Raw genomic sequence first — 25,860 nt, forward strand, 5'->3', positions numbered from 1 at the left:
AGTTTCTCAAGATATGTGGTTTCCAGTTTGCATAAAGTCCAGTGTAGTACTTTGAGGGCCGTTGTGGTATCGGCTTGAAGGGGAATACATACGGCTGTGACTATAACCGAAGATAATTCTCTTGGGAGGTACTACGGTCAGCATTTGATTGTGAAGTATTCTAGGTTGTGTGAACAAAAGGACTCTCTCTGTATGTTATCACAATCACACCATGAGTGGTTAATCATGAAATATACACCCCCGCATTTCTTCCTCCCTGAGAGTTCTTTATTCCTGTCTGCGCGATATACTGGGAACCCAGATGCCATAATGGATGGGGAGAGTATTTCCCGAGAGAGCCACGTTTCCACGAAACAGAGTATGGTGCAAGAAATATGTATGCCGCAAAGTTGCTTAGGAGCTAGAAGCAGAGCTGCCATATATGTCGGAGCCATCTTACTACCATAAAGGCCTGATTGATGATGATCTGTAGAGATGGTTGTCCTTCTGGAAGGTTCTCCCATCTCCACAGAGGAACTCTGGAGCTCTGTCAGAGTGACCATCGGGTTCTCAGTCACATCTCGGTCACAAACTTCTTCCATTTAAGAATGATGGAGGCCACTGTGTTCTTGGGGACATTCAATGCTGCAGACATTTTTTGGTACCCTTCCCCAGATCTGTGCCTCGACACAATCCTGTCTCGGAGCTCTACTGACAATTCCTTCGACCTCGTGGCTTGGTTTTTGCTCTGACATGCACTGTCAACTGTGGGACCTTATACAAACAGGTATGTGCCTTTCCAAACATGTCCAGTCAGTTAAATTTACCACAGGTGGACTCTAATCAAGTTATAGAAACATCTCAAGGATGATGAATGGAAACAGGATGCACCTGAGCTCTATTTCGAGTCTCAGGCAAAGGGTCTGAATACTTATGTAAATAGGAAGAAATTAGTAGGGATTTATTTGGTCTTTATTTTATTTTCATGGCAGTACAGAATTGAGCAGATCATGATTGATTGTACATTCCAGCACAATAGGCAGCAGCATGCACTTAAACGATTGTTTGCGGACCGCCATGATATCATAGAAGAAAAAGAGAAGACATGACAGGGGAATTCCTTATAGCGAAGCGACATGCTTTCTTCTGTCCAATGTTTATCAGGTCAGTGCAGATGACAGATACAAGACCAGGACACGAGGATAGGATGCCTGTTAAGACTATTGAGATTCAGCCATAGTTCACATCAACCATAAACAGACAGAAAAATACAGTACATGTATGGGGAAGTATAGAGATGGTTAGATTGGCCAAACTCATCATTACACACACCCTTCCCACCATCCCCCCACTGCACTACAGTTTCACTTCCCCATTGGTCTCTCTGCTTTCTCTTGCTTCAGTATTGCGTGTACTACTATATATTCACACACTCCCTCTTTCTGTATTTTTCCATTTCTTTTTTCAAACAGGGCATGTCAACAACCTTAGTTATACCGAGTGTGTGTTAGTGTGCGCTTGTTTGTGCAGAGCTAGCAGCTGATTTCGGACTGAGCATTTCAATCATCTTCCCCAGAACTACTACTGTATGCTGACAAGGCCGGATGGCGGAGAGGGCAGTGCCACAAGAGAACACAGGGATCAATACAGGGATCCAACAGTCCAATGGTCCATACCCTGAAGCCACAGCTGAGAGCCTGGACCTTGAGGATTCGCATCAACAGGGTAAGAAGCACCTGGTTGCTTTCAGTAATTTTCCTTCAAATGGTACTTTAAATAAGTAGCTAAGCAAAGCATGTGTTTGACTCTGCTTGTGTAAGCAGTAATATGACATTTTCATGTGTCTGCCTGTCTGTCTGTCTACTCTGTACGTAGGCGCGTGTGTGTATGACCTGTGTCCAGGCCCCAGTTCATCCTGTATGACCACCAAAGAGCTGCAGCAGCACTGGGGTGCAGTGAAGCACAGACTGAAGCCGGTCAAGCTGTTGTTTGAGATTCCTTCTGCACGCACCATAGCGCAGCACCTGTCCAAATACGTTGTGAGCTCTATTTTATGTACAGCATACAGCCAAGATTGTCAACTGGCAGTCCAAATTCAATTTATTTGACCCCCTCCCAAAGTTTTCTATGCCCAATTTCTAAAATTGGATCTAGTTTTTGTGAATTCTTCACCGTAGTTAGAATTCTTCACCGTAGTTAGTCAGTGTTGCAGGAAAGACAATTCCATATTTTATTGTCTTTTATTGGAAGATAGTCGAGTGATTTTTAATAATAAAGTTGCAAGATATGAGGTTTTCTAAGTTAGAAGTTTGTCCCAATGTTCCTGTGTTCTCCAGGTGTACCAGATCGTGTTGATCCGGTCAGGCAGCTACGACTCCAAGCGAGTGTCTGTCGAGCGTCGCTATAGCGACTTCGTCCACCTCCACCAGCAGCTCCTTGAAGACTTCAGCGAGGAGCTTGAGGAGGTCATACTTCCCCGGAAACTCCTAACTGGAAATTTTAACCCCGAGACCATCTGGGAACGCCGCCTGGCTCTGCGGGACTACCTGGCCCAGCTCTATGCAGTCCGTTGCGTCCGACATTCCCACCACTTCCTGGATTTCTTCACTGAGCCCGAGCAAAGACGAGCGCACGGCCTGCTCCGAGCAGGGCAGTTTGGGCCTGCTGTCGCTCTACTAGAGACTGTCCTGGAGCTTCAGGAGAAGATGGGAGGGTGGCAGAGTCCTGTTCTGCTTGTGCCCACGCTGTGTGCCCTTACAGTGTGCCAGAGAGACCTGGAAGAGCCGGAGTCTGCGTTCACCATGGGCCAGAGGGCGCTGCCCACGGTAAGGCGCTATGGGCTGAAGCGCTACAGAGGGCCACTTCTGGAGATGATGGTGGATCTGGGATACCAGTTAGGGCGACCTGTGGCTCAGCTGCAGGAGGAGTTGGTTCAAGTTAGGGATGCAGAGAGGGGACTGTTGTCTTTTCGGTCGCTTAAGGAGTTGGTGGTACAGGAGTTTACCTAGGCCTGATTCAGTTGAGATAAGCATGCACAACTTTAAATTATCCAATGACATCAATAGGGGTTGTGCAAACACTTCCACCGGGGAGAACGTCCTTTAAAGTATAGACTTTATTCAGGAATTCTAGACCTAGCCTTCTTTACCAGGGTTGAGCCAATTCCATTTAAATTCAATCAATTCAGGAAGTAGAAATTCCAATTCAAGGGTCTTTTCAATAACATGTATGTTGGAGCACTCTTTTGAACATGTAAATGCAGACATGCCCCCCTGCCACACCCAACTATTTTCTTTCAAAACTGTATTTTAATAATGAAAGATACAACTTACATTTTCCCACTTACACCACCAGGGTCTTAACATATATATATATATATATATATATATACATATATAAGTATCAATCAAAAGTGTAGACAAAACAACTCATTCAAGGGTTTTTCTTTATTTTTACTATTTTCTACATTGTAGAGTAATAGTATATACATCACAACTATGAAATAACACATATGGAATCATATAGTACCCCCAAAAAGTGTTAAATCAAAATATGTTTTATATATACGATTCTTCAAAGTAGCCACCCTTTGCCTTGATGACAGTTTTGAACACTCCTGGCATTCTCTCAACCAGCTTCATGAGGAATGCCATTCCAACAGTTTTGAATTAGTTCCTACATATGCCGAGCACTTGTTGGCTGCTTTTTCTTCACTCTGCGGTCCAACTCATCCCAAACCATCTCAATTGGGTTGAGGTTGGGTGATTGTGGAGGCCAGGTCATCTGATCACTGTCCTTCTTGGTCAAATAGCCCTTACACAGCCTGGAGGTGTGTTGGGCCATTGTCCTGTTGAAAATCAAATGATAGTCTCACTAAGTGCAAACCCGATGGGATGGCGTATCACTGCAGAATGCTGTGTTAGCCATGCTGGTTAAGTGTGCCTTGAATTCTAAATAAATCACCTACAGTATCACCATCACACCTCCTCCTCCATGCTTCACGGTGGGAGCCACCCATGCGGAGATCATCCATTCACATACTCTGCATCTTACAAAGACTCAGCCGTTGGAACCAAAAATCTCAAATTTGGACTCATCAGACCAAAGGACAGATCTCCACCGGTCTAATGTCCATTGCTTGTCTTTCTTGGACCAAGGAAGTCTCTTCTTCTTATTGGTGTCCTTTAGTAGGGGTTTCTTTGCATCAATTCGACAATGAAGGCCTAATTCACGCAGTCTCTTTGAACAGTTGATGTTGAGATGTATCTGTTACTTCAACTCTGTGAAGCATTTATTTGGGCTGCAATCTGAGTTGCAGTTAACTCTAATGAACTTATCCTCTGCAGCAGAGGTAACTCTGGGTCTTCCATTCCTGTGGCAGTCCTCATGAGAGCCAGTTTTATCATAGCGCTTGATGGTTTTTGCAACTGCACTTGAAGAAACTTTAGAAATTCTTGACTGACCTTCATGTTTTAAAGTATTGATGGACTGTCATTTCTCTTCACTTATTTGAGCTGTTCTTGCCATAATATGGATTGGTATTTTACCAAATAGGGCTATCTTCTGTATACCATTCCGATCTCAAAAGCATTAACAAAGGAAGAAATCCCACAAATTAACCTGTTAATTGAAATGCATTCTTGGTGACTACCTCATGAAGATCGTTGAAAGAATGCCAAGAGTGCAAAGCTGTCATCAAGGCAAAGGGTGGCTACTTTATAAAATGTATAATTTATAAAATATAAAAATATAAAATATATTTTGATTTGTTTAACACTTTTTTGGTTACTACATGATTCCATATGTGTTATTTCATTGTTTTGATGTCTTCACTATTATTCTACATGTAGAAAATAGTGTAGAAAATAGTCAAAATAAAGAAAAGCCCTTGAATGAGTAGGTGTCTTTTGACTGGTACTGTGTGTGTGTACACAGACACACACACTCATATATATTCATTCATCTACATTCCACCAAAATAGAATTAGCTAAATGAAAACTATCAATGTGAATAATATGAAAATACAATTCAATGAAGGAATTGTACATTTCCTGTTGAGAATGAGGAGAAAAACAAAACAAAATGACATTCAACAAAACAAAAAGGTTCAGAGCAATAAGATAAACAAGTTTTCCTATTCTTTTTCAAATTGGTTGGAAAGTGACATTTTTTGTTTTGCATGAAATGTTGACTGGTTTTGAATTGGCATAGACATTAGGCAATGGCATCAACATACTGAATAAATATTTTTATCAAATTAAGCATTTTGTTAAATTAAGATGCACGTTTGTGGCTTGGCTGCTCAAAAAAAACAAATTCAGTGTTGAAATGAATGAGCAGTGAGCACATCAAATACATTTTCAGTGAACAAAACATTGTTTAGTCAGCGTTTGTTCTATTCTAATCGCATAGAATAAAGAAGTTTGAAGAACTCAATGGTTCAGAGCGGTAGTACTTTACACAATAACAGCTACAGACTGGGAAATGTCATTTATTTCACAACATCCTCTCATTGATCCATATTATCACTTGTAAAATAACAAGCTACACTACATGACAAAGTATGTGGACACCTGCTCGTCAAACATGTCTTTCCAAAATCATGGGCTTTAATATGGTGTTGGTCCCCCTCTACTGCTATAATAAATAGATTTCTCTCTTCTGGGAAGGCTTTCCACTAGATGTTGGAACATTGCTGCAGGGACTTGCATCCATTCAGCCATGAGCATTAGTGAGGTCGGACATTGATGTTGGGCGATTAGGCCTGGCTCGCAGACGGCGTTCCAATTCATCCCAAGGATGTTTGATGGGTTTGAGGTCAGGGCTCTGTGCAGGCCAGTCAAGTTCTTCCAATCTCAACAAACCATTTCTGTATGGACCTCACTTTGTGCACGAGGGCATTGTCAAGCTGAAACAAAGGGCCTTCCCAAAACCGTTACCACACAAGTTGGAAGCACAGAATCGTCTAGAATGTCATTGTATGCTGTAGCATTAAGATTTCTCTTCACTGGAACTAAGAAGACTAGCCCAAACCATGAAAAACAACCCTAGAACATTAGTCCTTTTCCACCAAACTTTACAGTTGCCACTATGCAATGGGGCTGGGAGCGTTCTCCTGGCATCCGCCAAACCCAGATCTGTTTATCCCACTGCCAGTGGGTGAAGCATGATTCATCACTCCAGAGAACGTGTTTCCACTGCTCCAGAGTCCATTGGCGGCAAGCTTTACAACACTCCAGCCGACGCTTGGCATTGTGATCTTAGGCTTGTGTGCGGCTCCTCGGCCATGGAACCCCATTTCATGAAGCTCCCGACGAACAGTTCTTACGCTGACGTTGCTTCCAGAAGCAGTTTGGAACTCGGTAGTGAGTGTTGCAACCAAGGACAGACGATTTCTACGTGCTACAGCACTTGGCTGTCCTGTTCTGTGAGCTTGTGTGACCTACCACTTCGCGGCTGAGCCGTTGTTGCTCCTAGACATTTCCACTTCACAATAAAAGCACTTACAGTTGACCGGGTCAGCTCTAGCAGGGCAGAAATGTGATGAACTGACTTCTTGTAAAGGTGGCCTCCTATTCCGGTTCTATGATGAAAGTCACTGAACTCAAGTAAGGCCATTCAACTGCCAATGTTTGTCTATGGTGTCATGACGTTGCCCTCTGAGTACAGCGAGCACCATCCCCCGCTCTCTGCTTCTACAACCAGACTGCTGTGGTCAGAGGTCGTAAATTCCTGAGAAGACCTCATGGACACACAGTTATAGAGTAGTTTTTCATGGAGACAAAGGAAATTCTTCCACCTCACAGAACTTGAGGTACAAACAAATTTCATGTTCCAGAGAAAGTGTAAAAGATCGGTGAAGAATCCAGCTACGAACTGGTCCGTTTGGCACAACTTGGGAAGCTCAAAAGACGGTGTGGCCACATTACCATAACACTGTTTATATAATAGCCTCAGATATGAGGTTTACGTCTAATTGTTGAATGAGATAAATGAGTGAGTATGATACTGTTTGTATAATTGTGTAATATGGTTTTGTACTGTTTAATGAAGAAAAATATAATTCCCTTTTGATTTTAATTAAATCAGAGGATCGCCCCTGAGCCCAGTTAGGGTCAGACATCCTGGGACAGCCCTTTTCTGCCATTCCGAATAAAACCCAACTTTGAGAAATGATCACCAGACCAGACTCAATTACGAGATGGCTAAAGGTTGTAGAGTCTTTTAACCATACCACGTGGTTAAACTCTTAAGACTATTGATACCGACAGAATAAGAACAAGTCTTTGATATTGCTTACTAGTCTGCAGCTAGGAATTTGGCATCATTGAACGCAAAGAACGACAACCGCCGAAACATCCATTCTATAATGAATGTCACTTTAAACTATCCCCTCTAACCAAGACAGAGAGAGAGAGGGAGATGGACAATTCTTCAAAATAAATACTTTTCACCAGCAATCAAGACGACACACTGAGCGTAAATATATATGTTGATTGCAATTGTTCCCGAATGAGTGAGTGTTCATGTGTAAAGGATTAGCATTTTAATTGTTATAATTATTAACTCTGTAGTGACTTCTTGGTAAACCCCACTCCCCTTTTGTCTAACAAGCCGCCATGCCGGTTCAGCCCACTAGGGCACATTCTCCTATCATTTCTTGTAACCATATTTACTGTTTGTTTATGCATTTCTGTGAATTACTTAGTAATAAATAAATGATTTAAGACAATTGATGTATGGATGACTCATAGTGAAGACTGGGTTTGTGCAGATAACCAACAATTTACGACATGAGGTAACGTGACTAACGTGAGGTAAAGTAAATAAATCATTAATCAGAAGACTATTGATCAGATATGAAAATATCTGAAAGGTTATATTAGGAAATTATAACTTTGTAATCTGAATACTTTCCTTGGTGCCCCAACTTCCTAGTTAATTACAGTTACATGATTATTCAGTTTAACAGAGTAACCAATTACAGAGAATCTTTGTTTTTATCAAAGTATTCAGTTTAATGATAGTAAAGACACGACAATGGCGATTGTATGGCTGTGTGCTCAATTTTATACACCTGTCAGCAACAAATGTAGCTGAAATAGCCGAAGCCACTAATTTGAAGGAGTGTCCACATACACTATCTTCAAAAGTATCTTGAAGGTTGGAACAAATGTCTGGATACAACTGAACTGCATACAAAATGTTTTGTGAGGAGAAATTTTGGGAACGTATTAATCGTGGAGAGGGATGTCAGAGACTCCAGGACAAGCAGTGGCCCGGCCCTACCCTTATATGGTGGCATTTCCACAACAGAAAAAGTGCCGTCTAAACATTCAGTAACTTTTAAATAAATACAGTTACGAGCTAAATGTGTATTATATTGTCAATTAACATTATGACAATATATTTGTCATGTCAAAATTAGGCCCATATTCTTTTTATGGATCTGAAACGATTGGATGAATGAAAGTAACTTGGCAAAAGCTGCACTCAGCCTCTTTAAAAGCTAGGAGGTCCCATCACCATATTGCTTACATCTAGTCCGATCCATTTAGATCTGTGAACGCTAAAGGGCTAAGGCCTAGACAGGAAGAGAAAGCAAAGTGTTGGACACCTTCCAACCCAGATAAGTTAAGGAAATTGTATGACTATTAGGACACAGCCTGTCTGAGATATTCAGTACAAAATGTGCATCACAACAATCTCTTAAACAGGCATACGGGCTATTGCTAAGCGTTCCATGCATACCCCCTTCACATTATAGATTCATATAAATATACTACAAAAATAAATACAGAAACAAATACAAATCATTTTGTAATAGGCAAAATAGTTGAGTACTGATATTTTCATATTAGGAAGTTTGCAAACTACAGACTACAGTCTATTCTACCAGTAGGAACATGAAACTGTTCGCCATTACGCGATTAAACAGTATTGTGAAATAGCCATTGAACAGATCATTACAAAAATCATCCCCATTATGCAAGGAAATGGGTCCATTTGGGCTGTAGCAACTCAAGGATGTATTCTGCTGATGGTTGGAGTTGCCACATAGAACCCACACTTGGCCCAGTCCACAAGAGATGGCAAACAAAACCCTATTCATTCAGCTTGTTAAAAATAAATAATACAATCCCTAATCATTGTAATTTTTTCTTCCTTTCCCCACCATTTTGCCTTTTGAAAATCACAAACGAAGGAGTTGCTGAAAAGCTTAAATGTTCAATGACTCGTTTTGTCAGTGCAAACATTTGACCCCAATATAGTAATAATATCCACAGTTTAACCATACATTTTTCCTTTTAATTTCTGCTGTAAAGTTGAATTGCCAGTAAGTAATAGAGACCCAACTAACTGCTAGTCCAATAAACCAGGGTGTACTGCCAATGCTAAAGTTCAGGCTTGACAACCTTCCTCCATATTCATATTACAGAAAGACTATACCCTCAAGACGAGGATGACGTCAATCTGCCCTTTCAACTGACAGAAATAGGAGAAATCTCCTTCCAACTTGGCTTAAAAAATATCACTACCAAAAGCCCTGGTAAGATTGCCTCGATCCTCCCGTTTCAGCGGCAGAGAGTGGAGTTGAGTTCCGTGACATAGCGCCCCCTATCTACAGAGGTCCTGCACTACAGGTTTACATTGGCGCTTTGGCTGGAGTTTCCTCCTCCTGCCAGGACAGCTCTGCTTTCTGTCTCGGTGGTTCCTGCTGTTGCTGCCTGATGACTGTCCTGTTCCTGTGCTTGGCTGTATGTTGGCATTGCTGTTCTGACAAGACATCAAACTCGCTCTGTCCACCTGTTGCCAGGAAAACATATAGGGTAGATTAACTTTACTGTCCCATTTTTCCTTGGAACAACATTTAGTGTGACATCATAATTTGATGTGTGGTAATTTAACACTGAAACGTGTCTGTTATACCTTGCTCTTGTTCGACTGGCTTACGCGGCTGCTGGAAGAGAAACTTGTATCCCTGTGATTGGTCAATCCAGCACTGGGTACAGATGAGCCTCGCCTACCCCGCGTCGAGGTCACCGGTTTACAGCAGACTCCGTCCGAATCCTGGAGGGATCATAGCAACCAATCGAGCGAGGGGAAAATATGATTTAACGACAGGCATCTCAGTGTTTTAACGCATGAAAGGGTAGATTACCTAAGGGACCTTTCTTTTTATTAACCCCGTTTTCTCCCCAATTTCGTGGTATCCAATTGGTAGTTAAAGTCTTGCCGCGTACGGACTCGGGAGAGGCGAAGGTCGAGAGCCGTGCGTCCTCCGAAACACAACCCAACCAAGCCGCACTGCTTTTGACAATGCCCACTTAATCCGGGAGCCAGCCGCACCAATGTGTCAGAGGAAACACTGTGCACCTGGCGCCAGGAGTCGCTAGTGCGCGATGGGACAAGGACATCCCTGCCGGCCAAACCCTCCCCTAACCCGGACGGGTCAACCGGACGCAGCCAGCTGCGACAGAGCCTGGACTCTAACCCAGAATCTCTAGTGGCACAGCCTTAGACCACTGCGCCACTCAGAAGGCCCCTAAGGGACCTTTCTGATAGATTACATATTTTAGAGCTTTAAATCACAGGTGCGAATGAAAGGCCAACACTGGGGCTGTAGTTATCAAGCGTCTCAGATCTACGCGCCAGAGTATCACTTGATACATACAGTGCATTCGTAAAGTATTCAGACCCCTAGACTTTTACCACATGTTGTTATGTTGCAGCCTTGTTCTAAAATGTATTACATCGTTTTTTAAATTTATGTAAATAAGATATTTCCATTTTTTTTAAATACATTTACAACATTTCTAAAAACCTGTTTTCGCTTTGTCATTATTGTGTGTAGATTGATGAGGAAAATGTTTTATTTGATCAATTTTAGAATAAGGCAGTAACGTAACAAAATGTGGAAAAAGTCAAGGGGTCTGAATACTTTCTGAGGAGCAAAGTGTGTGGAGAAGAGCAAAGTGTGTGGAGAGAACACTCTGTTTCACAGGGCACTCACAGCGTCACTGGAGCTAGCTGATGAAGAATGTGGCGAGGAGAATGATGAAGAGGGGGGAGGAGAGGAGGAGCTGGGGGACTCTGCCCCTTCCTCAGAGAGATTGTTGATGCATTCCTCCATCTCCTGAAGCTCCACCAGCAACGTGACATTACCTGTGACATCAAAGGGGAATGGTAAAAAATGTGGGGTTCGACAATTTTATACTGTTTTGATACAGCGCTATAATTGGGCTCTAAAATGTCTCCTCTCCTTACCTTTTAAGGTCAGGGAGTTCAGTGATAGGGCAGCCCACTTCATGGTGATCCAGTCTCTGTATTCAGCAACTTCCTGGGTCACCCGGATGATTCTGCCCAGTATACTGCAAGACACACAATCATTTATATTACTACAAGTTGGAACAGTGGACAATATTTTTTTCCACTTAATATTGTTGAAAATATACAGTGCATTCGGGAAAGTATTCAGACCCCTCAACTTTTTCCACATTTTGTTACCTTACTTATTCTAAAATGGATAAATTGAGATGTTTGATCGGGTTCAAGTCAGGCCTCTGTCCTTGAGTGGCCCAGCCATTCAGAGACTTGTCCCGAAGCCATTCCCACGTTGTCTTGGCTGTGTGCTTAGGGCCATTGTCCTGTTGGAAGGTGAAACTTCCTTAATCTTTCCCTCGATCCTGACTAGTCTCCCAGTCTCTGCTGCTGAAAAACATCCCCACAGCATAATGCTGTCACCACCATGCTTCACTGTAGGGATGGTGCCAGGTTTCCTCCAGACATGACACTGGGCATTCAGGCCAAAGAGTTCAGTCTTGGTTTCGTCAGACCAGAGAATCTTGTTTCTCATGGTCTGAGAGTCTTTAGGTGCCTTTTACTGCAGGCTGTCATGTGCCTTTTACTGTGGAGGGGCTTTGGTCTGGCCACTCTACCATAAAGGCCTGATTGGTGGAGTGCTGCAGAGATGGTTGTCCCTCTGGAATGTTCTCCCATCTCCACGGAGGAACTCTGGAGCTCTTTCAGAGTGACTATCGGGTTATTGGTCACCTCCAGCCAGCTCTAGGAAGAGTCTTGGTGGTTCCAAACTTTCTCCATTTAAGAATGATGGAGGCCACTGTGTTATTGGGGACCTTCAATGCTGCAGAAATGTTTTGGTACCCTTCCCTAGATCTCTGCCTCAACACAATCCTGTCTCGGAGCTCCATGGACAATTCCTTCGATGTCATGGCTTGATTTTTGCTCTGACATGCACTGTCAACTGTGGGACCTTATATAAACAGGTGTGTGCCTTTCCAAATCATGTCCAATCAATTGAATTTACCACAGGTGGACTCCAATCAAGTTGTAGAAACATCTCAAGGAAGATCAATAGAAACAGGATGCACCTGAGCTCAATTTCAAGTCTCAGAGCAAAGGGTCTGAATACTTATGTAAATACGTTTTTGTTTATATATATCACACACACATACACACGTGTAGATTGTTGAGGGGAAAACATTTTTAAAAATCCATTTTAGAATGAGGCGTAACAAAATGTGGAAAAAGTCAAGGTGTCTGAATACTTTCCCAAATGCACTGTATTGTTCAAAGTTCCATTCCTGGCAGTCAGCTCCAGCGAACCCATCACTCAGAATTATGTGACTGTAACCCTCCCCATATGTCCCGGTCCTGCCCAATACCTCTCGCCGTGGTTGTTGAGGTGGTACTTAGCGATGGGCGACACAGCGTGGCTCAGCACCATGAAGGCATAGTCAAACACCTGCTTCACCTGCATGGCCCCGTATGAGCTACGGCCCACATCATTACCTGGACAACACAGGACAGACACCAAACTCTCAAGGTCAGGTACAAGCTTAGACTTGGCAGGTGCTTATTGCAGGAGTTCTCAAACGTCATCTCAATAAAACAACTGCATCTGATGTTTTATTTATGGCAGAAGTCAGAAGCACAAGCCACTACATTGAATTGATTTTATTAACCCCATTTTCATGGTATCTAATTGGTAGTTACAGTCTTGTCTCATCGCGTACGGACCCGGGAGAGGTGTAGGTCAGAGATGCATCATATAGGTAGCTAGCTACCATACTGTAACCAGCATATGCAGTAAGGAGTCTTAGACAAACTACAAAGGTGTGAACCCAGGCTCACCTGGCTGCAGTGGGTCTTCAATGTAGAGCAGGGAAGGTCTGTATCCATCCAGCATGCTCTTCTGGACCTCGTCTTTGGAGAGGTAGCAGCCCCCATCCTTGATCCGGATCCCCGTCTTCAGGTAGTTAAAATGGCGGCCGTACAGCTCAAAGAACTCTATGAGTAGGACACCAGTGTTGGCGTTGGGACTGCAGGCGTTCTCCCTGCTATGAAGCTGAAACGCACACACTCTATTGTCTATTACTTGCTTCCATCGTAAGAACACGTACTAGTAAGAACACTATGCTGCTGGTGACAAATACAATTTGCCCTCGGGGATCAATAAAGTTTATTCAATGGTACAAAATGTATATCTCTTCACTCTCAACGGTTGAGGAAAGGCCGGACAAATGCATCATATAATCATTTAATTAGAATACTAGATTGAAAGTATAATGACAATAATACAAGGATGACGGGCACCTGTAAGAAGCTGACAGCGACTAGGAAGAGGCAGTAGGAACTGATGCCTCCTGTAAACACTTCATTCATGTCTCTTTGTAATAAGAACTGCTTCAGGACTAGCACCAGGTACGGAAGCACAGGATATTTCTGAGGAGAAACAGATGGAGAGAAAACTTTAGAGAACAGTAGTTCACACTATGAGGATTGTGCCTAAATTCAGATGACGCTCAATCATTAGAAAGAAACACACACATACTACCAGATAAGCTAAATGCCTTCCATGCTAATTTAGAGGCATGTAACGCTGAACCATGCATGAGAGCACCACCTGTTCCGGACGACTTTCTGATCACGCTCTACGTAGGAGATGTAAGACCTTTAAACAGGTTAATATTCACAGCCGCTGAGCCAGATGGATTACCAGGACGGACACGTACTGACCAGCTGGTAAGTGTCTTCACTGACATGATCATCCTCTCCCTGTGCCTGTCTGTAATACCTACATGTTTCAAGCAGACCGGCATAGTCCCTATGCCCAAGGATGCCAAGCTAACCTGTTTAAATGACTAATCGGCACGTAACACTCACATCTGTAGCCATGAAATGCCTTGGAAGGCTGGTCATGGCTCACATCAACACCATCAGACACCCTTGGACCCACTCCAATTCCCACCTGGACAAAACTAACATCTATGTGAAAATGCTGTTCATTGACTACAACTCAACATTCAACACCATAGTGCCCTCCAAGGTCATCACTAAGCTAAGGACCCTGGGACTGAAAACCTCCCTCTGCAACTGGATCCTGGACTTCCTGACATGCCTCCCCCAGGTGGTGAGAGTAGGCAACAACACATCCGCCATGCTGACTCAACACCGGGGCCCCTCAAGGGTGCATGCAAAGTCCCCTCATGTACTCGCACGACTCCAACACCATCATTAATATTGCCAATGACACGACAGTAGTAGGACTGATCACCGACAACGATGAGACAGTCTTTAGGGAGGTGGTCAAAACCTGTCAACATCAGCAAGACAAAAGGAGCAGATCGTGGACTACAGGAAACGGAGGGCCGAGCACGCCCCCATTCACATTGACGGGGCTTTAGAGGAGCGGGTCGAGAGCTTCAAGTTCCTCGGTGTCTACATCACTAAGGATCTATCATGGTCCACACACACCAACACCAGTCCTGAACAGGGCACGACAATGCCTCATCCCCCTCAGGAGGCTGAAAAGATTTTTGCATGAGCCATCAGATCCTCAAAGGGTTCTACAGCTGCACCATTGATAGCATTGTGACTAGCTGCAATACCGCTTGGTATGGCAACTGCTTGGCATCCGACCGCAAGGTGTTACAGAGGGTAGTGCATTCGGCCCAGGGTTTCCGTTAAGCAGCTTTTGTCCGATAAAACATTTAAAAGCTGAAGGATACAACTGGCACCGGCAAATTGGAAGAAGAAAAAGTGCTATTGCGAACTAATGCTTTTTAGCCTATTCATTGATGGAAATACATTTAACTGGTCATGCTTATTGGTCTACAGGTTAATTTGCATACTTTTGTAGAATTAAATTGGCACAGATATACAGATAGAGAGCCTTTGAGTGGAGAATCTGTCAGACTGCGCATGAGCCACTGCAGCAACATCTTGTGGTGCTTTCAAGACAACTGGGAACTCAAAGAAATAGGAGGTCAAATAATGACGTCAGTGATATTCAGCTTGTAAAGTCGGAACTCTGGAAAGGGGACAGAGTTCCCGAGTTGGAATTCCGAGTTGGATGAACGACTGGAATTCAAATTTTCCCAGTCGGTCAAACCCTCCCCTAACCCAGACGAAGTTGGGCCAATTGTGTGCCGCCTCATGGGTCTCCCAGTCGCGGCCGGCCGACACAGCCCTGGAGCGAAATCCGGGTCTGTATTGATGCTGCGCCACTCGGGAGGCCCGTGCAGTGCCCTTTTGACAAACAGTATTTTCCCCCTAAGTGCATTATGGAATGAACATTCGCATGTAGCCTACTGCCTTGTGCGCATTACTGTGCTCATAAATGTGAAGAAACAAATGTTTATCAACATTTTAAGCTAAATGTTCTGACCTCTTGCATCACTCATTGCTTTTTAACAAAAACAAATTATGTAGCCATGAATTTAGGATCTATCGTCCCACAACTGTCTCAGAGTATGTTTGGAATAGGCTATTTCTTTCTTGACAAACTGACCAATTGAATATGTAGCCTAAACTCTTCTACTATAGTAGATTGACATAGGCTAGCAATTTTGCTGTTCGTTACTCAAGACGAGTGGCTGAGGAAAAGTAAATGTGGACAGTTATTCTAACATGTTCAAAGAGCACATCAGAATTGGGTAAGAAGGACCGCACAGTGTTGCATCCTCAACTTGCATGTTCTATTAATATGAATTACCATAATCTAAATGTGATTTCTGTCATTCTGAGCACCGTGGGTGGACGCTCTAATCAGGTTACCCACCTAATGCATATGGAGCCGGTAAATCTAAATTTTGCACCACCTTTTTCTAACGGAAACCCTCGTACGGCCCAGTACGTCACTGTCAAGGACTCCAGCTACCAAAGTCATAGACTGTTCCTTTTCCTACCGCACGGCAAGCGGTAACGATGCACCAAATCAGGAACCAACATGACCCTGAACAGATTCTACCCCCAAGCCAGAAGACTGCCAAATATATTGAAAAAATATATAAAATGCAACAAGTTCAAAGATTTTACTGAGTTACAGTTCATATGAGGAAATCAGTCGATTGAAATAAATAAGGCCCTAATCTATGGATTTCACATGACTGGGAATACAGATATGCATCCGTTGGTCCCAGATCATTTTTTTAAAGGTAATGGGCCCCCGGATCTCGTCAAGGTATTTCTGTGCATTCAAATTGCCATCGACAAAATTAAATTGTGTTCGTGGACCGTATCTTATGCCTGCCCATACCATAACCTCACCATGTGACACTCACAACTTTGACATCAGCAAACCGCTCGCCCACACGACGCCATACACGTGGTCTGTGGTTGGGAGTACTTATTTTCCACCATAATTTGCAAATAAATTCATAAAAAATCCTACAATGTGATTTTCTGGATTTTATTTTCTCATTTTGCCTGTCATAGTTGAAGTGTACCTATGATGAAAATTACAGGCCTCTCATCTTTTTAAGTGGGAGAACTTGCACAATTGGTGGCTGACTAAATACTTTTTTGCTCCACTGTGTGTGTGTGTGTATATATATATATTATATATATATATATATATATATATATATATATCACACACATCTGTTCTGAAAGGCCCCAGAGTCTGCAACACCACTAATCAAGGGGCACCATGAAGACCAAGGAGCTCTCCAAACAGGTCAGGGACAAAGTTATGGAGAAGTACAGATCAGGGTTGGGTTATAAAAAAATATCAGAAACTTTGAACATCCCAGGGAGCACCATTAAATCCATTATTAAAAAATGGAAAGAATATGACACCACAACAAACCTGACAAAAGAGGGCCACCCACCAAAACTCACAGACCAGGCATGGAGGGCATTAATCAGAGGCAACAAAGAGAACAATGATGACCCTGAAGGAGGTGCAAAGCTCCACAGCGGAGATGGAGTATCTGCCCATAGGACCACAGAGCTGGGCTTTACGGAAGAGTTTCCAGAAAAAAGCTATTGCTTAAAGAAAAAAATAAGCAAACATGTTTGGTGTTTGCCAAAAGGCATGTGGGAGACTCCCCAAACATATGAAAGAAGGTACTCTAGTCAGATGAGACTAAAATGTAGCTTCTTGGCCATCAAGGAAAACGCCTGGTCTGGCACAAACCCAACACACCTCTCATCACCCCGAGAACACCAAGCATGGTAGTAGCGGCATCATGCTGTGGGGATGTTTTTCCATCAGCAGGGACTGGGAATCCGGTCAGAATTGAAGGAATGATGGATGGCGCTAAATACAGGGATATTCTTGAGGGAAACCTGTTTCAGTCTTCCAGAGATTTGAGACTGGGATGGAGGTTCACCTTCCAGCAGGACAATGACCCTAAGCATACTGCGAAAAGCAACACTCTAGTGGTTTAAGGGGAAACACTAAATGTCTTGGAATTGCCTAGTCAAACCCCAGATCTCAATCCAATTGAGAATCTGTGGTATGACAAAGATTGCTGTACACCAGCGGAACCCATCCAACTTGAAGGAGCTGGAGCAGTTTTGCCTTGAAGAATGGGCAAAAATCCCAGTGGCTAGATGTGCCAAGCTTATAGAAACATACCCCAAGAGACTAATAGGCTGACCACACCGCTCACGTAGCGCGAGCGTTGCAAAATAAATTTAGAAATCTATGTTAATCAATTGTTGCACCCACACTGCTCACGAGCGTCTGCGTTGCCAAGGGCTAAAATAGAACTCCTTTCTATTTATGACGCAGATGGCTCTGCAAGTCCTGCCTCTCCCATCTCCTCATTGGTTTATAGAAGCTGGTACCCACATGCCATCTCCTCATTGGTTATACCCACGTAGGTGATTGAAAGACGAACTGTGTTGCCGGTCACGGTAGTAATACTATGAAAGTTAGATGCCAATCACCATATAAGTTCAAAGAAGAAAACGCCTGGAAAGAGGAGAGATGACTAGAAACGATTCGGTTGACCGTTTTATGTGTGGATTAATTGTCGGAGTAGAGGACTTTCTGCATTTCAGGTAAAATAACAACTCAATGTTTATATCCCAGGACAAATTAGCTAGCAACAGCAAGCTAGCTAAATAGGACAAATTAGCTAGCAAGTGCAAGCTAATTAGCTAAATTGCTATAAATGTTTAATGATTTTCGACCTGTTCCCAAATTAATGTAATTGGTTCAGAGTTTGTTTTGATATTTTAACCTGCGTGTCGTGATCGCTTTTGGTGTAGGGGGACAATATAAATGTGTGCACAATGGCGCACGCGCGCAGCCGGTTTGGGTTCCGTGTTGCAGTTGTAATTGCTGCAAAAGGTGGCTCTACAAAGTATCGACTTTGGGGGGGGTGAATAGTTATGCACGCTCAATTTGTTTTTTGTTGTTGTCTTATTTCTTGTTTGTTTCACAATAAATAAATACAAAATTGCATCTTCAAAGTGCATGTTGTGCAAATCAAATGATACAAACCCCCCAAAAATCAAATTTAATTCCAGGTTATAAGGCAACAAAATAGGTCAAATGCCAAGGGGGATGAATAATTTCACAAGCCACCGTATATAACCAAGTTATTATTATTATGTGAGATTACTTTTCTATTATTTCTCAATTTTCTGTCTCTGCATTGTTGGGAAAGGCCAGTAAGTAAGTATTTCACTAATAGTCTAAACCTTTTCTTTACAAAGCATGTGACAAATAAATACATTTTGATTTGACACACACACACACACACACAGGGAGCATTGTACCTTTTTATAATCTTTGATGAGGGCAGCAGCTTTGACAGCATTCTTCATGTTGAAACTGATGTCAACTTTGACCTCTGTGAGAGAGTCTGTCAGTTTGATGATTGGCACCTAAAGACCAGACAAGATCAGATTTGACTGGCATACAGACACCGATAATTCCCTGTCCAGAATTATGTTCACAACACACACACACACACACTTAACAAGGCTTCCCTCCACAGACAGACACACAAAACACACACTACCCATTACCGTGGCCCTGTCCAGCACTTTGACAGAATTCTCCTCCACCACTTTGTGTTTCCTCAGCGCTTCTTCTAACCTCCACAGAGGGAGGGTGTCTCCTTCCCTGAACTTCACAAACACCACCAGGTCAATGTCACTGCAACATCAACACAAAGAATCACATTATATTCCTCCTTGGCGTAAGTTGGTGATAATAAAGGTTATGAATACTTTTTCAGTAAGGAAAGGACTTGAAATTCAACGACAGGTTACCTAGTGGGTAGATAGAGACCCGTGCTGAAACTTCCAAATACTTGAACCTGCAAAGCAAGTTCACACCATGAGTAATGAGATTGCATATAAAACTCCATGACAACAACGATAAGCTATAAAATGATCATATCAGTATGCATGCTAATAAGAATTACTGCACCATTTCAAATTCAATAAGTAACTAGACAAGGAAGTCAATGGCTTTACATCTCCGACTACAGTGAAGGTGATTGACTTACGTCAGCAGTGGGCCAAAGGTCCTTAATGACCCTCTCTATCCTCTCCACCACCTCTCTCCTCATCTTCTCCTCCTCCGGCCGCGGAGACATGTAGGCATAGAAGTCCTGGATCTCCTCATGGAGCCTGCAGAGTAAGAGACACACAGCGTGGTTAGAATGTTGTGTTCTAGAACGCGTTTGAAATACTTCAATAGTAATGCAGTCAGGGGTTCCCTGGTAGATTTGACACTTGAAACATGGATTCATTAAATGTCTTTTTATCAAGTCTCAAGCTTATTGACAAACAAGTAGGCTAAATACCTATTACATTTCATATTTTCTGTTATAGCAAACTAATCACATAGCACTACAGTGCGTAGACCAGCAGTGGCCTTCAGTCTGCCAGTGTACAATGTAGCCTGTGATTACTGAGCAGGGAGTTACTATAAATACACTAGTGGGTAAGTATGACACTATACTAAAGAGCAGCAGTGTGTATTCCCAGGAGGACATGACATGTGTCAGCCCAGCCAGCTGCTTTTCAATACGGCATTCAGAGGGTAATAAAGTGCTTTAGAATAACCCTCAATGGTGCATGGGACAAGGCTATCTGCTGCATCACACTAGGCTTTAAATACAGTAGAGGAGGAGATACGGTTCAAATGAATGATTCTGCATGTACAGGTCTCAGTGCAGTGGTGGGTTTAACTGAAAACTCATAGTATAGGCCCTCGGCAATTGTGATAGTTTTGGGTATAGGCCCCATTTCTGAAACTATATAGTATAGCAATGAAATATCTGTAATTTATGGAGCCCAAACTATTATAAAATCTTACATTGAAAATGTAGGAATACACGTCTTACACTGACTAACACAGGTACCATCATCTTCTCAGTATGTCAAATAAGAAGGGGTGTGTTGACCAGATGAGGCATTGGAATGTATCAGAGCTGGTCTAGCCTTGTGTGGCGCCAGTTCTGATCTACCTGGTCAGGTTCTGGAGAAGAAAACTAATGAGAGGATAACACCGTAGACCCCTACTCTTTCAACTCACATGAGTCCAAATGTGTCTATGCACTAGCCTTTTGATAAGACTGCTCATATTCTAACCAACTGCTGCTGAATAGAAATATGAAGTTCAGGGAAAGTCATCTTTTATCAATGATGAGCTAGAAAATACATTGCCTGGCTACCCACACTCTTTGCTCCAGCCAAACACTACGCCACACCCACAGACTTTAGATTCTTCTCAAAAGACAGAGCAGTGGAAGAATTTAGTTTGCAGTCTTTACCTGGCCGGCTCCCCTTGCTTCACTGGGATTCTCTAACTCTGACCCTTTTATGGGGGCTAAGACACTGGCTTGCTAGTGCTCTCCCATGCCGTCCCTAGGAGTGGTGTATAACGTCTAGCCAGGCTTTTTTCGCTATACTCGACTTGAGTGGATTGAGTCAATTACATTATCTTCCTGTCCAGACTTGGGTGAGGTTATATCCTGCCACTGTCCCCCAACCCCCCGCTCAGTCCCAAGTATCTACAGTGCCTTCGGAAAGTATTCAGACCCCTTCACTTTTTCCATTGTTAGGTTACAGCCTTATTCTAAAATTGATTCAAATGGTCCACCCCCCCCCCCCCCCAATCTACACACAATAGCCAATAATGACAAACCAAAAACTTTTGGGGTTTGTTGTGTAATTCTTTTTTTGAAATTAAAACTAGAAATCTCACATTTACATAAGTATTCAGACCCTTTATCAGTAATTTGTTGAAGCACCTTTGGCAACAATTACAGCCTTGAGTCTTCTTGGGTATGATGCTACATGCTTGGCACACCTGTATTTGGGGAGTTTCTCCCATCAAGGTCTGAGAGTCTTTAGATGCCTTTTGCCAAACTCCAAGTGGGCTGTCATGTGCCTTTTACAGAGGAGGGGCATCTGTCTGGCCACTACCATAAAGGTTTGATTGGGGGAGTGCTGCAGAGATGGTTGTCCTTCTGGAATGTTCTCCCATCTCCACAGAGGAACTCTAGCTATGTCAGAGTGACCATCAGGTTCTTGGTCACCTCCCTGACCAAGGCCCTTCTCCCCCGATTGCTCAGTTTGGCCGGGTGGCCAGTTCCAAGAAGAGTCTTCGATGGTTCCAAACTTCTTGCATTTCAGAATGATGGAGGCCACTGTGTTCTTGGAGATCTTCAATGCTGCATCATTGTTTTGGTGCCTTTCCCCAGATCTGTGCCTCGAAACAATCCTGTCTTGGAGCTCTATGGACAATGCCTTCGACCTCATGACTTACCACAGGTGGACTCCAAGTTGTAGAAAAATCGGGAAGGATGATCAATCAAAACAGGATGCACTTGAGCTCAATTTCGAGTCTCATAGAAAAGGGTCTTGTAATTTGCACACAAAAAAATCTAACAACCTGTTTTCACGTTGTCATCATTGTGTAGTGTGTAGATTGATGAGGATTTTTTATTTAATACATTTTAGAATAAGGCTGTAACGTAACAAAAATGTGGGAAGAGTCAAGGGGTCTAAATACTTTCCAAAGGCACTTTATGCTGCAATAGCCTCTCTCTCTCAGGACCTGAGCACTAGGACCATGCCTAAGGACCACCTGGCTTTGCGACTCCTTGCTGTCCCAGTCCACCTAGTCGTGCTGCTAATCCAGTTTCTGCCGTTCTGCCTGTGGCTATGGAACCCTGAATTGTTCACTGGACCTGCTTCCTTATCCCAGACCTGCTGTCTCGACCTCTGAATGCTCTGCTATGAAAAGCCAACTGACATTTACTCCTGAGGTGCTGACCTGTTGCACCCTCTATAACCACTTATTATTATTTGACCCTGCTGGTCATCTATGATGAACGATCCAGCCTTAATGGCCATTTACAACCTCCACCGGCACAGCCAGTAGAGGACTGGCCACCCCTCAGAGCCTGGTTCCTCTCTAGGTTTCTGCCTTTCTTGGGAGTTTTTCCTAGCCACTGTGCTAGTACATCTGCATTGCTTGCTCTTTGGGGTTTTGGGCTGGTATTCTGTACGAGCACGTTGTGACGTCTGCTGATGTACAAAGGGCTAAAATAATAAATGTTATTGATTGACTGATTTAGTTTGAGCAGAGAGGAAGGGTCGTCACTAGTTACCACAGCCAAAAAGTAATAAACCCTGCATATGTATACCATTTATATTATTAAAATGTGATTTTAAACCTAGCCACAAGGCAAACCTTAAATTAAGACCAAAAAGCACATTTGTGTTCACATACATTTTTACGATATAGCCACATTGGCTACAATGGTCCCATCTGATATTTCCTCCTCGGGACTGCCTTACATTTTTGAGGACATTTATTTTCATCGTTAGAGCGGCCACTAGGGTATCTGGTCAATATAATGGGATAATCTGTGGTTTGAGAGGTCACTCAGGATAGGAAAAAAAGACCATGTAGGATCCTTCTGTATGAGAAATCATCTCATGTTGATCAATTTATCAGGTACAAATCATTGCCAACACACAGAAGTCCCTCCCTGTGCTCTGTAATAAATCGTCAGCCAGACAGTTCAAACATGACAAGTTAGAGCAGTTATGCTGCCCCAGGCATCCTTCCTTACCCCAAAATCCCTGCAGTGTAGTTTCTGGTTTTCCAAGGCGTGTCCGTGTAACCAACTCTACGGCATCCAGTTTCGTCCACCGTAGAGTTGCAGCTAATACTCAATAAACTGCGGTTAAAACCGAAAGTGCTCGCTCGGTTGTCTCTCCTCCGTCTGTTCCCAAATTCGTATTCTCTCTCTCTTCCTCTCCAGCTACCGAATGCAGTGCCACCCACAATCCCGGCACCACTACTGCCCTTCCCCGCAGGATGCTGGTTGATATTTTCTTCCAATAAATCGGATAGCTGTTCTATTTTATTATCGCCTTTCGGATTAATCGTCCCTTGCATTCTCGCCTCACTGCTGCTCGTGCCCCCGTCGGGTACTCCGTACTGAATCACGTTCCCCGTGACCCCGTTCACCGATACAGTTGTACCAGAACTAGTCTTGGTGGTGGGCGTGTTCGAGGTAGCAGAGCCGTGGTTCTTATGATTATTCAAACTCAAATTGCGCAGACCATGAGTCGTTATCCAAATCTTCAACCACGCGCTGCTGGGTTGGGAACCAGGAGAATATTGGATCCACGCACCCGTGCACGGCACGCTCGCTAGGTTTGCGTGACTGGCACTGTCACGATAGAGGTAGCTACACTGAGCTGCTAACGAAAGAGGAGAATTCATTGGTGCGGCTGGCTTCCGGGTTGGATGCGCGCTGTGTTAAGAAGCAGTGCGGCTTTGGTTGGGTTGTGTATTGGAGGACGCATGACTTTCAACCTTCGTCTCTCCCGAGCCCGTACGGGAGTTAAAGCGATGAGACAAGATAGTAGCTACTAAAAACAATTGGATACCACGAAATTGGGGAGAAAGGGGGGTAAAATTCTAAAGAAAAAAAAGAAAGAGAATTGACAAGTTATGCGTACAGTATATACAAATCCAATAATGTAGATGTAAACAACAGTCTGTATTAACACGACACCAAATTAAATTGTGGAAATACAGACGTGGAGTATTTCTTAAGAACAAAACGTGACACTCCATCAATGGCGGAAATGACAGTATTGCTCAAAACAAATATGATGGCTATACTGACAAGATGCATGTCTCTTCGCCCTAACAATGGGAGTAGATTTCCACAAAGAGGAACGGCGAGATGTCTAGCTCCCGCCTATTTGTAGGATTGTTGGATATGTCATTATTGTTGTCCTTTTTTTAAACGGCCTGTATTCAATGGAGACAGACGATATGCTACTAGCATCATGCCATGAATATCCATAGCTATCTCGAGACAACTCCGATATTGTTTTTTACTCAAAGTTGCCGGGATGTCACGTGTCCTACCTATATCTGTCCACTAACAACTTTAAGCATTACTAAAGTAAATTCGATTAAATAATCCTCACGTAGCCAATAAGACATACATTTTTATTGACCAAATTCGAAACTCCCATTTATGGCCTCCATACAAAAAAATTATTGCGGATCAACGAAAAATAACTACCCGCTTGAGGGTGGCAGACTTTCCGCCAAATTGGGCCATTCAATTTCAATTTAAGGGCTTTATTGGCATGGGCAACGTATGTTCACATTGCCAAAGCAAGTGAAATAGATGAACAAAAGTTAAATAAACAATTAAACATGTACAGTAAACATTCCACTTACAAAAGTTCCAAAATAAAGACATGTAAATGTCATATTATGTGTATATATATATACAGTGTTGTAAGGATGTGCAAATAGTTAAAGTACGAAAGGGAAAATAAATAAACATAAATATAGGTTGTATTTACAATGGTGTTTGTTCTTCACTGGTTGCCCTTTGTGGCAACAGGTTAAAAATCTTGCTGCTGTGATTGCAGACTGTGGTATTTCACTCAATAGATATGGGAGTTTATCAAAATTGTATTATTTTTCAATTTTTTTTGTGGGTCTGTGTAATCTGAGGGAAATATGTCTCTAATATGGTCATACATTTGGCAGGAGGTTAGGAAGTGCAGCACAGTTTCCACCTCATTTTGTGGGTAGTGTGCACATACCCTGTCTTCTCTTGAGAGCCAGGTCTCCTTTAGGTGGCCTTTCCTTTGTTATAGAGCCAAAAAGAATGGAGAAGTGGCTCTTCGTGTTGTTGTTTGTTTAGAGTTTTCCAATTTTCCCAGAAGTGCTTAGATTCTATGGATTCTTCAATTACATTGGGCTGATTTCTGATGTGCTGTTCCTTCTTTTTCTGTGGTGTATTTCTGTATTGTTTTAGTGATTCACCATAGTGAAGCCGTAGGCTCAGGTTTTCTGGGTCTCTATGTTTTTGATTGGATAGGTTTCTCAATTTCTTTCTTAGGTTTTTGCATTCTTCATCAAACCATTTGTCATTGTTGTTAACTTTCTTAGCTTGTCTGCTTGACATTTTTTCATTTGATAGGGAAGTTGAGCAGTCAAATATACTGTTTAGGTTTTCTACTGCCATTTTGTCCAGGAAATTGTCTAGAATGGATTGAAATTGTTTTTGTCAAATTGTTTTTTGGTAGATTTCCATACTACTCTCCTTCCA

At 42.9% G+C, this 25,860-nt stretch overlaps 2 protein-coding genes across 2 annotated transcripts; one reads left to right on the top strand and one right to left on the bottom strand.

Moving 5' to 3' along the window:
• Positions 1-250: 250 nt before the first annotated feature.
• snx20 (sorting nexin 20) lies at positions 251-7,712 on the top strand. Its single transcript, XM_021576253.3, has 3 exons — positions 251-1,704; positions 1,855-2,018; positions 2,316-7,712. Exons 1-3 carry the CDS (start codon positions 1,584-1,586, stop codon positions 2,985-2,987), a joined length of 957 nt encoding a protein of 318 aa, XP_021431928.3. The 5' UTR covers positions 251-1,583; the 3' UTR covers positions 2,988-7,712.
• Positions 7,713-7,973: 261 nt separating this feature from the next.
• LOC110499252 (terminal nucleotidyltransferase 4B) lies at positions 7,974-24,307 on the bottom strand. The gene is made up of 12 exons (XM_021576265.3): positions 23,341-24,307; positions 19,756-19,879; positions 19,517-19,563; positions 19,271-19,400; positions 19,019-19,126; positions 13,598-13,726; positions 13,136-13,349; positions 12,667-12,793; positions 11,249-11,352; positions 10,995-11,146; positions 9,911-10,051; positions 7,974-9,787 (listed from the first exon to the last, which is right to left on the bottom strand). Exons 1-12 carry the CDS (start codon positions 23,997-23,999, stop codon positions 9,599-9,601), a joined length of 2,124 nt encoding a protein of 707 aa, XP_021431940.2. The 5' UTR covers positions 24,000-24,307; the 3' UTR covers positions 7,974-9,598.
• Positions 24,308-25,860: the final 1,553 nt, after the last annotated feature.

Source organism: Oncorhynchus mykiss, chromosome 2 (genome assembly GCF_057628025.1).
Source record: "Oncorhynchus mykiss isolate SJ-2025 chromosome 2, ASM5762802v1, whole genome shotgun sequence".
NCBI lineage: Eukaryota > Metazoa > Chordata > Actinopteri > Salmoniformes > Salmonidae > Oncorhynchus > Oncorhynchus mykiss.